Source organism: Vanessa atalanta, chromosome 21, assembly GCF_905147765.1.
Source record: "Vanessa atalanta chromosome 21, ilVanAtal1.2, whole genome shotgun sequence".
Lineage (NCBI taxonomy): Eukaryota > Metazoa > Arthropoda > Insecta > Lepidoptera > Nymphalidae > Vanessa > Vanessa atalanta.
The window spans coordinates 4,998,252-5,010,888 of record NC_061891.1 but is presented as its reverse complement, the minus strand read 5'-3'; the positions used below and the strand labels follow the sequence as shown (position 1 = coordinate 5,010,888).

The 12,637-nt window shown below is 31.9% G+C and overlaps 1 protein-coding gene across 1 annotated transcript in view; it reads right to left on the bottom strand.

The window, feature by feature from the left end:
* The window catches only part of LOC125072332, a 35,952-nt gene that overhangs the window by 10,231 nt on the left and 13,084 nt on the right, over window positions 1–12,637 (bottom strand). Inside the window, exon 3 of the mRNA XM_047682936.1 lies at window positions 5,983–6,093. Within this exon, the coding sequence (XP_047538892.1) occupies window positions 5,983–6,093 (111 nt within the window). The remainder of the gene's footprint in view (window positions 1–5,982; window positions 6,094–12,637) is intronic.

The following is a 12,637-nucleotide window of genomic DNA, read 5'->3' as shown; positions in this document are numbered from 1 at the left end:
TTGTTTTGGGTATTATGCCTTATTGACCAATGTTTTTTGACGGGAGACTTAATTTTTTTGAATAGACCAAGTTAAAAATAACTGTGGAATCCTAATTTACAAACGTCAAAAGTAACGTGTCACAGATGTACAAAAAAAAATGCTATATCATCAACCCAATACAATGGCGTAATGTATAGTGTAGTGTATAATAAACAGTTCGTTAGCAATCTACAATTCAAATCATTAAATATAGTGACAGTTGATCTTACAGTTTAAATGTAATGTGGGAATTGTATAGTATTATCTTAAAAGATTTTCTCATAGAAACTAAATACAACTGTGGACAGCAAGCTTGTATCGCATTTTATTTGCAGTTTTGCCATGTCAATTAGAAAGCGTCGGATCTATGTCGTTATGATTTTGCATTTTTTCGGTAAATCTAATTTAATATTAACGGAAAGTATAAACACGATCGTAAATTTAAATAGTTCGTTAGAGATCACAATCGTTTCTATTTTTATTTGATTAATACTTATATTTATGTTTGGATACTTTGAAAGTAGGTTTTTTTAGTTCCGTTAATAAAGTTGTCTTTAGAAGTTTAGTGCCAGTTTAAAAAACAATTCACATTTCTACTGAACTTATTGATGTTAAAATTTACGTAATGGTTTTATATAGTTATTTAAAAATAGAGAATGTATCTTAAGTTACAACTTCACACATTTAGGCTAACAGATTTGAATTTATTGCATACAAATGCAAATCAGTTGCCTACAGTAAACTATACAGGTGCGCAATCTCAATTCCATACTCTCATAATCTGATGATCTCCCTCTCTCCCCTCCCCCTTTCTCACACCCGAAAGAGTTTATACTAACCAACGGATTTACGTTCTTTTAGAGGCACCAAAATGTACGTTGCTACTGAGAATTTCTTGACATAAACCTCAATGACCTTATATTATAATCCCTCGACCTGAGTTTTGAACTAAGGACCACGGGACCTGTAATGATATTAGATACACGAGGCAGTCAAATCACGACACAGAAATATTTTAATAGTATTAAACAAAGTCACTATACTCGTGTGCCGTCAGTTCGTCCGATGATCATCCATGCATTTACAATAAAACCTGATCTTAAAACTCAATGCACAAAATTTTTCGGCATATTATATGTATTTTCTCCTAGACTTGACTGTGATTTTAAAATAATATTTTTTAATATATAATTAGTAATACGAATGTATTCGCTCGACCTGGATGAAGGGCTACGTACTTAAAATAAAAAGTTATATACATAATATATAGCCTCACCAAAGCTCTTTCAGTTTCTTGCCGGTTCTTTGCAGAATCGACTTTCCGGTGGTAGCTTTACATTTAATTCAATATTTTAACATGACGATGTGCCTATATGACCCTAATTGATTGAAGAATATTTATATTATATTTGATTTGCTTACAGATTCAAATCTAGGAAAGCACGACCATGCCCTTAGTTTATTATTGAACAATTAATTTCAAGTTTGTCGATAAAAGAAACATCACGAGGAAACCTGCACGTGTAAAATAATTGTAAGACAAGTGTACTGTACACAGCTCATGTCTAAAAAGATAATTAGAATTTATTTAAAATATACTGAGACATTATCATATTATATCATGTTAGATTGCAACCAGACATGGCAAGCTAATCATCGCGCTAAATAAGTTTAGCTAAGGGAGTAGTTATATTGGTTGTGGGAGCACTGAGCTCTGGAAAACATGTCTTAAGCGGAAACTACTATCAGTGAAATAACAATATTCACGTGTTCCTGAGCCAAAAATTTCCAGAGATCCAAGTGAATCCTAAGCCAGTGAATAGATTAATAATTGATGCAGTATTGAGCAGTGAAGAAAGACATCGTGAGAAACTTGCTAATGTCTTTTGGACCAATATTGAAGCAGCGTGGTGGAATAAACTCCAGCTCTATGAAGAAGAAGGCTTATGGCCATATTTATTTACATTCTTATGTCAAAAATAATCATTACTTTATTTATGTCTAGATAGATTGTCAAAGCTGAGAACGCGTCGAATAAAATAGTGGCCAGCTGTTAGCTACTAAGCATACGTACACTAGTAAAAGACTACAACTTTCGGCGAGCATCAGGCGTAGCTGTCACGCACACCAAGAAAAAAATTTGCTCGTTTGTTTTAGTTCAAATAATCACACTTAAGCCTGTTCAAAAGTCGGGGATTGAATAGTTGCAATGCAGTTTCTCTAAGAGACAAAATTTAAGTTACAGTAGGTTAGTGAACTTGAACTTTAAAAAGAAAATAAACGAAACAACTCACCACATTCCAAATTTAAAGTCAAGTGTAATTAGTTAACGCGTTAATTTATCAGTAACGTATGTTAAGCCCTCTAATCTGAATCACGTACGACTTACCCTAATGTGGACTAGCCTTTTCCTTAAGGGAAAGTCTATCACTTTCGCTGAAACAACCTGAGGGACAATTCTACCGGTTTTTTACCGGTAAAATTGTCACCGGTTCCCGAGTCTATTCCAAAACTTCTATCGTATGTGAATCATAACAGGGAGACAAATCTACTTATTTATTTTGCTCCCGATACTATTCCTATGAATCTTCTACCGAACCGAAACTATATTGATGTTAGTAGAATATGAAAACGGCTAAACGGCAACGAAAACATTTCGATTCGATTGCGATAAAGCGACAATTTGTTAACAGAATAGACCCCCTGTATGTAGCAAAAGATGCGCCTAGACTTTGCAATATCCACTTTTTGCTGTACATCTCAAGTATCGGAAGAGAAATTCCGAATGGACTGAATTTTAAACTAGTATAAGTGGTCGAGAATTAATCTAACGCGCTTAAAGATATCAATTTCCTGTGTGAAAGACCGGCGGAAAGTAGAAGCATTCTCGTTGGGATTAAATTGTTTAAAATATGTTGTAAATTTGTAATTAAAACTGCTAAAATATTATCTCGTCTCGAGGTCATGAGATTTGAACTCTCTTGTTCTTTTCGGCTAAATTCAGTACCTGAATATAATTCTCACGTAGATTATCATCTTAATTGTCAACTTTTTTTAACACAAACATTTCACTTATTCCACTTAATAAAGAAACCATAAAGTTAATTCAAAATGAATATTTTATTTTGTGTCTTAAAGTACGACAGATATATTTAAAGGAAATCCGTCGATCGAAGTTTATTAGTAGCTTTAATTAATTAAAAAGTCGTAAATATAATTTATGAATTGTCAATGGAAATTGTTTTATATACATTTCTTTTTTAAATAATTATATACTTCGTGTCTATATGTGTGCTATGTATTTTTATTTTTATTTTAAACAGTCAACATAGGCTAGACTCGATATAGGGGTTTTGTTTGCTGTTATTAAGTTGAATTAAATAACTATTTGTGATATCTTACTGTTGGTTAGATAACAAAAAATTTTTTTTCTTATTTTATGAGTTCTTGTTTCATTTATTTTTAATACCACCATGTAAAACAAATCTATATAAAATTTGAATTGTGTTTTCGACGAGGCCATTATTAATTCTATTAAAAACAAAAGCTTACCCTTAAGAATCTAAAAATGACTTAAAATAAGGCAGTTCCGTGACGTGCGAAATGTTAAAACACGTAAGTGTCAACTATGTTAAAGTGCTAATGAAAATGACCGAGTCACGCTTGTCATATTTTTAAGGCTAGCTCGTTTACAAACATAATATGTTAATATGACACATTATGTCATCGACCTATTTTACTAATATTCAAATATTATGTAATTAGCACATTCGTTAATTTAAGTAAGTTTTTATGTTTGTACCTATATGTATAACATTTTAACATAAATTATATTGTAATAATGCTTGTTATTCTGATAACAATAATATTTTTACATACCATCAAATTTAATTAGATATTTACGAGATCATATACTTTTATACAACAATTTATTTTTTTGTTAGTTTATATTTCAAAGTCATTATTGTCGATATAGTACAAGAAATATATAATTGTTCTCGTTGCGGCTTAATAAGCATGCTTGTTTTTACGATGTAAATAAATAGTTTACAACGTGCTCTAATATTGTGTACATTTGCTAGATAAATTATCGACCTAAGTATCATACATATTACGAAGTTCTTTCTAGCACATCTGATATATATATGTGTATTTTATTGTCTTTGAAAATGAATGTACATTGATATCATACACTAACCTCTGAAACCAAATAAACGTCAATCAAGGAAAGTATTACATAGACAAAAATAAGCGAATTACAATGGCGAAATTTTTTCTTCTACTCCATCAATAAGCTATGAAAACAGTACTCAAAAGGAAAACAAATTAGCAAAGATATCTTTACATATTCATTATTAGTTACTAACTTCTGCTCCTACTTATTGTATTCACTGTTGTCACCAATCAATTCTAGTTTATAGAAAGCAACTTCCCGCAGTTTTCATTTAAAAAGTAAACAATGCATGAATCTTCGTACAGCTAATTATTATTTAATGATTTATCGACGTGTCAACTCCACAGTACTGTGTGTATAAAACGACAAAATTGAATAGACAACAGCGTTCGCCTGCTGCAGCTAAATGAATACGATATTTCAATTTGCCGTTTGATGCGCTCCAATGCCGGATGTTTTGTGGAAATAATCAATATGAAAGAACAAAGGACTCTTGATAATGCAGCCAGTGAGACGTTTCCTTCCTCTATTTAATCCAAGGGATTATGTGACATTACATTTTACATTGTTATTTATGACCGTGATTTTTCGCAGTTCAATTGATTCAATGCTTTTTAGTTATTTCCTATAAAAAAATTGTCAATGATTTCAAAAGAATTAATCGATGCTTGTGAAAATTTATCTAACTTGAACTTTTTTTAAATATGTTAAATTTTATTAAAAATCCATTAAATTTCGACCAAATTTCAGATAATCAAATTCAAATAAGAGCACCATCGAGTCGTTAAAAAATAATAATTCATCTCAACAATCCGAACAGTCTCATTTATGGTTATAAGACAGATAACTAACACCCGATCGGATGTTTAGTTAAACACTGATGTATCTCTTTCTGCCATAATAGATTTTACATTAGAAAGAAGAAGACAAAACTTCGTATAACTAATCATCCCCTAAATAATATTTACAGGCAAAGTCGTTGATATTTATGGAGTTGAGCCAAGTGATGACGACGTTTCTTGAGGTCTTACTTAGTAAATCTTAAATAGTTTAAAAATTACACTACGATCGTTGATATATATAGATTGTCTATGAACGAGAGCAAGCCAGTGCTTACAAATATTACAGCAGACACGCTTTGTGAAATATTACATTGAAGAATATAACCATTTCAACATTTTCAACCGTAAATTATGACAGAGTGATGTTTGATCGCATAATAAATTGATCGTGAACGTCATGTGCGCAACACGTCAGATCTATAAGTTTAGAATATTGAGACTACGAATAGATTTATGAAGATATCTACAGGGCCATTGGAAATTTTCTACTCTATAACTATACTGGTTGCTCGGCGCGATTCAAACAAACATACTATTTTAAATATTTATTGCATCATTTCTATATTAAAATACGAATTCTATTATTCTGGTCTAAACATGGCATAGACTTATTGTTAGTTAATTTATTTTATATACTAAAGCTATTGTTATTTTATATATCTCCGACACAGTATTTTGTTTCAAATTAAATGAAGCTAAAGAAGTTACTGTTCGCTTTAAATATACCGTACCATAATATCAAACTCCGTCTAAGTACAAATATTATATACTTATTTAGTAGAAAACATACCGTTTTGTTCTATCGAAAGGAGAGATGAGAATTGATATGAGAAAATTTATTAAATAGACCCTTTTGACTCGAGTACACTCGATTAAATTGCAGTCTGAATCGTGCAATTTATAACAATAAATTAAGTTAAAGAGAAAACTCTGATCACGACTTACTCGACGGTCGAAACTTCGAGACGTCCGTGCCACATTTCTCTCTGTAGTACAGCAGCCTCTTGCAAACCCGCCATGGTCCGAAGTAGCCTTGGTCGAAGTTCGGATTCTCTACTGTGGAATAAAATGGAAAATTACTATAAATAAACTCTAATAATCAAACTATGAACTATAAATGTTCAATAGGTATTGTCACAGACAACACAGTATTTTATATATCAATATAACCGATTTCTTATATCTATCATTAATTTTATAATTTTTATTTATGCTTATATAAATGAATATTTATATATAACGTGGAATATCACCGACTGATTCATCACGAGATCCCCGAAACTATAAGTCCGATTGACTTAAAATTTAGCATAGGTAAAGAATTATATCTCTGTTTCTTTCCTCTACCTTAAGGTTGTCTGAAAGAGATCGCTGTTTTAGCGATAAGGCTGCTTTTTGTGCATCTTTTTCGAACGTAACTTATGTATATGTTTATTGGTGTACAATAAAGAGTATTTTGATTTTAAATTTTCAACAGGAAATTTCAACTTCAGAGAGGGTTGTAAAATTGAATGAATTTTAGCAACACGAAGTCGAGGCAGGCTAGTATCTTTATATATCAAAAACTGGTAGTCTCAGCGCGTAAGAACATCAATCGGGTCCTTCGAACCGGATCTGAACCAGCTAGATCTACAAAACCTACACAGAACAAAATGTTTCAGTGTATGAGTTAAGGGATTAAAATAAACATGAATTTATGTAATATAGTACGATTGACGAACGTTTTTGTTAAGAAATAAATATATTGTACTATCTATGATTTGTTGTCTTTTAATTTAATAAAGTTATATTAAAACTGCAGTCAAAATAAAACATGGACAAACGATAGACGCACAATTTTATCGAGCCATAAAGTAAAGAAATACACTTTGCTATTTGGAACAAAATTCGAGTCAGTCACGAAATAATAGGGGGAGTGAACTAATAAAACTTTTTGGAACGCTTTGTAAATGATTAAAGCAAAATCACGGCCACACCCCTTATAACCAAAATTCACAATCACGATACAAATTTGTCTAAAAGGATAAAAAATAGTTTGATTATTATTATGGTCATGATATTATAATATTTGAATTAACTCGATCACGAAATCGTTACACGTTCAATTTGATCTATTGAAACCTATACGGGAAGTAAGTTTTTTTTAGGATAATTAATTTTGCATGAACCTGTACTTTGAATTTTACTATTCCTCATTTTGCTTGTATTATTATAAGATCAACATTTGTGATCACAGTTTCATTTATAATAATTATTAATTATTTTCTTATGTAATTGACACATTCAAGTGATTTCAGATCATTCGATCCTAAATAAAATATCAATATGAGTTTTGTGTTCAAAATCTCTAATATTAGGTATTAGGTAAATATTTATTTAGGCGGTAAATGCACTCGCGACCTCTAGTATCAAAGGGACGTCGACCAAACCATCGTCATTGATTAAAATAAAAATACCAGTATTTATTTGAATCCTCCAGTACCAGTCAATCAAGTACGAGGTGCATTAGGTTTTCTCGTTCTCACAGACAGAAGGTTAAATGTAACAACAGTGACCATCACGATCTCCCATCTCCATGCTAATTCGATTTATACTCCACCGTGAATTGGAAACTAGCTAATTTCGTAACGAGTCTACGATTGATCATGAAAATCAATATTTTTTACGTTGAAATATTTGCAAAAGAACTACCAATTGTTTTTCCTTTCAAGGAAAATGTGCAAATGTATGTCGGATTGACGACATTGAATTGTCTGAGTGTCTATTGTTCAGAAAATGTTAATTCAATTTTAAGAATCTTAAGCCAACGTTTGTAATACATTATATAGTAACTTAAATATTTCATATCGTTAATGAATTTGAAACATCTTTATAAATAGTATTTTGAAAGCGTGTGACACTGCGTTTTGCAGTTTAAATGATATATGTACTTACATTAAATATTATATACTAAAACCTTCTGCTAAACGTACTGGTATATGTTGTATGTATATTGGTTTAGTAGTTAATTCATTTAGGTTACTTGGTGGTAGAGCTCTGTGCAAGCCTGAGTAGGTACCAGCCACTCATCATATATAAACTACCTTCAAACAGCAATACTTGGTATTGTAGAGTTCCGGTTTGAAGGACGAATGAGCCAGCATAACCTATCCTAAAGTTGGTGGCACATTGTTTATATAGATGAATATTTCTTAAAGCACCAATGTCTATATACAGTGGTGACCACTTGCCATCAGTGGTCCATAGGCAAACCCGTCTACCAAGATCTAAAAAAGGCAATAATTTAATAACTATATATAATGAAAAAAAATTCTATCCGACAGAAGCTTACATAGGCTTATACCTGTATAAAATTTAAGTCGAATAAACGGAAAAACACAGGTGTAACACGTCGTAAGCCTCATTAGCATAGATCACCTTTTAATGGAGTATGAAGTCATACAGAGATAAACAATACTCTAAATGTCAACCTTACTATGAGAACAAGCTAATTGACAGAACATCACGCATTTGTAGTGCACATTTATTAAAACTCAGTGATACTGTGACTAACTCCAGTAATCATTCATTATTATATTATAAATACGAAAGTAACTCAGACAGAGTCTTGACGCTTAAACCGATAAATCAATTATTATTTTTTTATGGTAGTTATAGATGGCAAACGGGCAGAAGGATCACCTGATGGAAAGTAACTACCACCGCCCATGGACATCTGTAACACCGGGGTGCTTGCAGATGCTTTGGCGATTTAAATGAAATTTGTTATGGAGATAGTTTGAGTCCTGGCGAAGCAAAAACGCTACTTTTTTAATTCACCCCTCGAGGGGATAAAATGTGGAGTGACGGTTTGTGTGCTATAGGTAAAGTTTTATAATTTTCGCGCGGGTAAAACCGCAAGTTCAACTAGTCTTCTATAAACTTTCGCATTTATAATATCAGAGATATAAATATTACGCAATTTAACATCGTAATAGATTTAAAAGCTGACACACAAGTGGACCTTTACCGAATGTCGCGGGTTCACTACGGAACAAATACTGAGTTTTCATCTGTTTAGAATTCAGCGATGCAGCAAGGAAATCTTTTATCTGTCAGGCGATATTCTACCACACGTGTAAGCTTCTTCTCGAGAAGAGGAGGCGCAGGTGCATTTACAGGCTATTCACTTTGAGTTGTTCTTACAATTATATCGAAGACTAGGTGTCGTCCGCGGTTGCGTCTTAAGTTTCGGTCATCAGATGTTGGGCATAAAAAAGTAGACTAAGTTGCTCCTTAAAGTTCAAGCTAGCTTCATAACAAATATTATCAAATTCGGTACAGTCGTTTCACATTTATAATATTAGTATAGAAGTATAGATTTATACTATCATGCTTGTTGTAATATTCAATTCTACGGAGTATTATATTTATTTTAAGCCAATTTAAAGAAGCATTTGTATACTCTATTCCAACCATAACAGGAAAAAAAGCCAAATAAACAACATTTGACAGCAAATTGACGCGATATAATTGGTCGAGGGCTTGATTAATCTATGATATTCACTATGGAGTTAGCGTTTTGAACGTCGACGAAACTGTTATCGGAAAAAAAGCGCAGATCAATTTTAATTTATCAATGAATAAATTTAAAGTTGTTAAAAAATCTTAGTAGGTAGAAGACATTTAAACGCTTGCCGTTAGTTTTCGTTGATTTAAATATAATAAATACATATATTTCTTATATATGATTATTACAGATTGATGATTACTGAGTTTCTTGTCAGTTTATCACTCTATATTCCGAACCGGTAACTTTAAATTCAATTCAATTTATAAAATGACATTTCAAATGCACTTAAGAGCCATACTCGAATAAATTATAACTTGGATTTGATTTGATAAAAGCATTTTAATATTTCCATCGCTTGCAGGTCAATGGAACGGAAAACTATGCTAACATTCTTAAAGTAGGTCAACTTATAAAACAGAATTAGTAGAACCATAAAATGTATAATGTGTCACTACATCATACATTCATTCATATAATATACATATAATAAAATTGGAGTGTCTGTTTGTAATATTAAAATAACCGCTTTTTACTAAATACGTATGTATGTATACATGGTATATATACCAAAGTAGTGTATTTTTTTTATATTTGTGTGTGTGTCTCTCTGTCTGTCTGTTTGTTCCGGCTAATATCTGGAACGGCTGGACCGATTTTGACGGGACTTTCATTGGCAGTTATAACAATGACTTTACGGTAAATTCGAACGCGCACGAAATCACGGGCCCAACTAGTATATTGTAATGAAATTTTTATTTAAAACTTTGTAAGTGATATTGGAAGCAAAAATACTTACATGATTATAGCGAATATTTTAATAAACAAATTACTTTCATTAATTGTTATTATTTGATTATATTAAACCGGTTTCAGTGACTCAAGTGTTACGACTTCGTATCATCATTCGAAAACTGTTAAGTATTTGTTTTTCATATTGCGTACAAATTGTATGTTTATCCGCTTGCTTCTTATTTAACGGTTCTGTGTGTCTCAGTGTGTAGATATAAATCTCCTGGACGTGTGTATATCATTGAACTCCGCCTAAAGGCTTTACTCGGTGGTAGGGCTTTGTGCAAGCCCGTCTGGGTAGGTACCACCCACTCATCAGATATTCTACCGCTAAATAACAGTACTCTGTATTGTTGTGTTCCGGTTAGAAGGGTGAGTGAGCCAGTGTAATCACAGGCACAAGGGACATAACATCTTAGTTCCCAAGGTTGGTGGCGCATAGGTGATGTAAGGAATGGTTAATATTTCTTACAGCGCCTTTGTCTATGGGCGGTGGTGACCACTTAACATCCGGTGGCCCATATGCTCGTCCAACAACCAATACCATAAAAAAAAAGAGCTGGATCAATTTTGCTGTATTTTTTTGTTTTGACTGAGTTTCTGCAAGGTTACGCTGCGATTGGGTACCAGGGTTTATTTTTTAATGATAGGAATTAACTTCTGATTTGGATGGTTCAGCTTAGACACGATTGGTGGAGCTGCGATCGAATTCTCGGGATATTACGAAGTACGTGCGAAATCAAGACGGGCATCAAATACAATATAGATCTTTACGCATTTCTATTTTCTTTTTTTAAATAAATTAGTAAGATTAGAATAACTTGATTTTAATCACACATACTTTACTACAATACTCCTTTACTCCTAATACTTTATAGTGTATTAATAAATTGGGTAAATTTGGATTTGTTAATACTTCCTATACCCAAACATCAGGACACCTAATGTCTTCTGTCTGAACTTACATCGGCTAACTCACGAAGCGGAACACAGTAAAACAAAGTATTACTGTTTAGCGGTATAATAGAAGTAGGTACCCACCCAGATATTATTTTTATGTGATTCTTGTTCCATAGAGCTATTCTGTTAAAGTAAAATTGAAACTGTCCTATATTATATAACACTGGCCAAAAAATATCATAATATTTAAACATATAATACGCGTAAAAATAGCGTACAATCTGAATAGGATTTCAACATTTCACAAATGAGATTCGATGGGACTTCATACAGAAACGCACTGATGTTCTAATATTAGCAAAACCAAAGTAAATTCTTGATCTTCAACATAGAACGAACTACTTCAAATGATTCTAACAACATTTTACGTATTGCAAGGTACTAGCTGCAATGAACGGTACCTTTTACAGTTGATGAAATATAATCTTTAAGACGTGAGTAATAAAGGTGACAATTGATCAAGTAGTTACAATGTAGTTAATTACTAGCACGTATCTAGGAAGGATTCCGTTGAGAGGCGACACATTTGCACCTCATTAAAGTTCACTCACGTGGCACGTGTCAATTAACCGACCTTGCTTAGATCAAAAATGACCTACATCTAGAGACCTGACATCCTCGAAATAACGTTAGTCATCGTTCGGTATGAATGAATTATGTCCTGCTGACCGATTTCGGCTACGACCGTTCTCAAGAGATTTTTATGCATAAGTATGTTCACACTAACACAAGATCCATTACATAGTTTTATTTTGGAGGGAACTTGTATCGTCATTTTTTTTTCTTCTTATCTATTAAGTAACGTTATATTATTTTTTTTATTCCAAAAACTATAATCAAATATTTCTAAGACTTCCTCTCAGAGCTTGTATAATGTACAATAAATAATTAATTATTATTGCTATCTCAACAGAACAAACTGCAGAAATAAATATGAAATGAAATAATTTATATATTGTATTGAAATAGTGAATCGTAATCAAAATAATTTCATTATTTAATAATTATTTATAATTTTATTAAATCTGTCGTTTTCATGATTAATTTTAAGCAATTTTATATAACTTGACATATTTTTGTTCTTGCTGCTATATATTTGATGTTTTTTTATTAATGTGTGGTTTTGTATATATTGTATTATTTATTACTGGAAAATTCATTGATTTATGGGTTTATTGAATTCATTTTGTCTATTGTGTTATTATTCTGTTTGTGTCCTAGAATATAAATAAATTAAATCCGATGAGACGGCAAATTAAACACGTCTGGGAAGTGTTAAAGACTCAGAATCAACGACTT